Source organism: Penaeus vannamei, chromosome 13, assembly GCF_042767895.1.
Source record: "Penaeus vannamei isolate JL-2024 chromosome 13, ASM4276789v1, whole genome shotgun sequence".
In the NCBI taxonomy this organism is placed as follows: Eukaryota; Metazoa; Arthropoda; class Malacostraca; order Decapoda; family Penaeidae; genus Penaeus; species Penaeus vannamei.
In genome coordinates, this window is record NC_091561.1 from 16,710,905 (window position 1) to 16,713,404 (window position 2,500).

The window sequence follows — 2,500 nt, forward strand, 5'->3', positions numbered from 1 at the left end:
TGCCTCTAAAACAATGACACACTTACGATTGACAGCCCTTTCATTCTGACGCGTTATCAAAACAAATGAATATCCCTGAATTAAAATATAGGCCTACCCATTCCCATATATCCGATTTTATGAGGTTAAATATAACAAATCATCGAATACAATACCAACAGAAGAATGTTGCTAGAATTTCTCAGACTTTTTCACTTGAAATATTCTTTATTTCATAAAATAGCAGGTATATTCTCGATTTAGAAAGGCGAGAAGTTTAACAATAAGAGGAAAATTGTTCGTCTTATAATCATTTATTATTCATAAGTAAAACTTTTTATTCCCATAATCTCCATTATATCCTTTCGTTTCCAGTTTATTTCAATTTCTTTGAATATGATTTTAAGAAAATTACAGAATCAGATACAGTGAAAAAATTATTTATCTGATAAGATATTAAGCGGACTTCCTGGCCAACGCCCGCATTCGAAGGATCATGACCAGTACGGTACGCGACCGATGCCGTTGCCGTGGTGACGGTACACCGCTTGACTTAGCAAGCGCAAGTCAAGCCATCTACGGAGGTCGCTTGAGAAAGCAAGCGAAATGCTTGAGTTAGCAAGAAAAACACTTGAGATTTCAGGCAAGAACTTTCCCTGCTTAAAACGCTTATAATTTTTTTTATTAGTTGCCATCTATTGTCAAACAAAGGGAATGTTTCAAACTCATTCTTGCCCATACACTTTCTAGTTCGTTGTCCTTTGCCAAAGTGCTGACAAACACAGAAGTTGCTCTTCTCATTTAATGTTGCTATTGTCTGTAAATTAGTTTTTTCTATAGAGTTTGTAATGATTATGTCAGAGAAGAAAAGTTCTGTATGAGTTCACTGACTTTACAGTCTAATATAGGCCTGTGTCTACCTATTATGTTATGAGAATTTGCATGGATTTCATTCTTGGTATTTTCATGGGAAATTTGTATTTCTTCACCTTATCCATCACGCAATGTGTTTGTCATCATATTAATAATATCAAAAACAAAATGAAAACTCTGCTTAAATATTGATTTTTGCATGAGGTAATACATGATGACATCATCTCCCCTGAAATTTCCAGCAGCCTTGAGTAGTGCATGAGGTATTCTGCGGAAAACTGCAGGGTTAAGGCACAGTTCAACTGGTCTTGTGCACGCCTAATACCTGACTGGTGTCTGAGTACCCAACCAGATGTAGTGTTTCAACTGTGAAAGGTTTGATTTTTTTTTTTTTTTTTTTTTTACTTCATTTTATTATCCAAATGATATGAAACTTGGTGGTGTAAATTGTAGTGTATGTATATATAACATATTCAAAGATAGCGAAAATCTGATAATAATTAACAAACTTCATACTTGAGTTCGACGGCCCCCATATATTATGCCTTTTCATTATTCAAAAATAAATCTGATGGTGTAGATATTGTCTTTGAAAGCCCAGTTGTTATTATTATAAGAATACGCCATTTCTTGCTGAATCTGAAAATTAAAGTTATTTTATTAGTTTTGAGTGGGTTGATTTTTTTTCTTTATTTCGTTCTGTGGTTCTAAACCATAAGAGTGAAGCAGTTTATATTCAAGGTAAGTATTGAAGGTTGAGTACCCAATTTATGTGTAGGTGTACAAGATTTTATTTAGAAAAGTCATTTTGAATCAGTCAAGGACATTGTGGTGAACTGAGATAGGTGTAAAAACTGTTTGATATAGTAAACAACAAGCATCCTTTTATTTATTGTTGAATTTACTTAATAACCGAATGAATTAAGATTTGTTCAAACAAAAATATACACCTTTCAGACATTTAGTTATCTGTTGTTTCCCAGTATGACTTTGTATAAAGGATAGCTTGTAAAAGAAAGAAAGAAAAAAGTAACCTGCTGCTACTTTCTATAAGTGCTAGGGAAGCAGTTATATCATACTGTGTTATACATGCATTTTAAGGTCTGCAAAAGCTTTATCAGTCCCCCTGATTGTAAAAGGAGGTGTGCCTGACATATGGGCCATTCATACTAAGTGCTCATCATTCTTTTTAAGAATTTAATTGTTACACTGGTTTTCCCATCTTTTAGAACTCTTCCTATATGTGCCCTCCTATCATACGTTACTACATACGGGTAGGCCTAAATCTTTCCAAATTTTGTAGGAACAAAGATCAAATAAGTGCCTTGCTCAAACTCTGTATTATAGATAACTAGTTCATTTTTCTAGCCAAACCTAGAATTAATTTTAAAAGAAATCAATTTAAAGGGATCCAAAGAATTGAAACTGGTTTTGATTTCAGAATGGAAAGAACTACGAACTTCTAAACTGCGATGATCACATGGGAATGATGAAGAAGTTCAAGAAGGATCCTGCAGATTGCCGTCCTGATATCCTTCACCAGTGTCTCCTCATGTTGCAGGACTCGCCTCTCAATCAGGCAGGCAAACTTCAGGTGAATATATGGGGATATTTATATTACTTTTTAGTGTGTATTTTTACATTGCAG

General features: G+C 34.0%; 1 protein-coding gene across 1 annotated transcript in view; it reads left to right on the forward strand.

Moving 5' to 3' along the window:
* Positions 1 to 2,500, forward strand: part of LOC113815009 (ribosomal RNA small subunit methyltransferase NEP1) — a 12,938-nt gene that overhangs the window by 1,709 nt on the left and 8,729 nt on the right. The window contains exon 2 of the mRNA XM_027367092.2: positions 2,294 to 2,446. Within this exon, the coding sequence (XP_027222893.1) occupies positions 2,294 to 2,446 (153 nt within the window). The remainder of the gene's footprint in view (positions 1 to 2,293; positions 2,447 to 2,500) is intronic.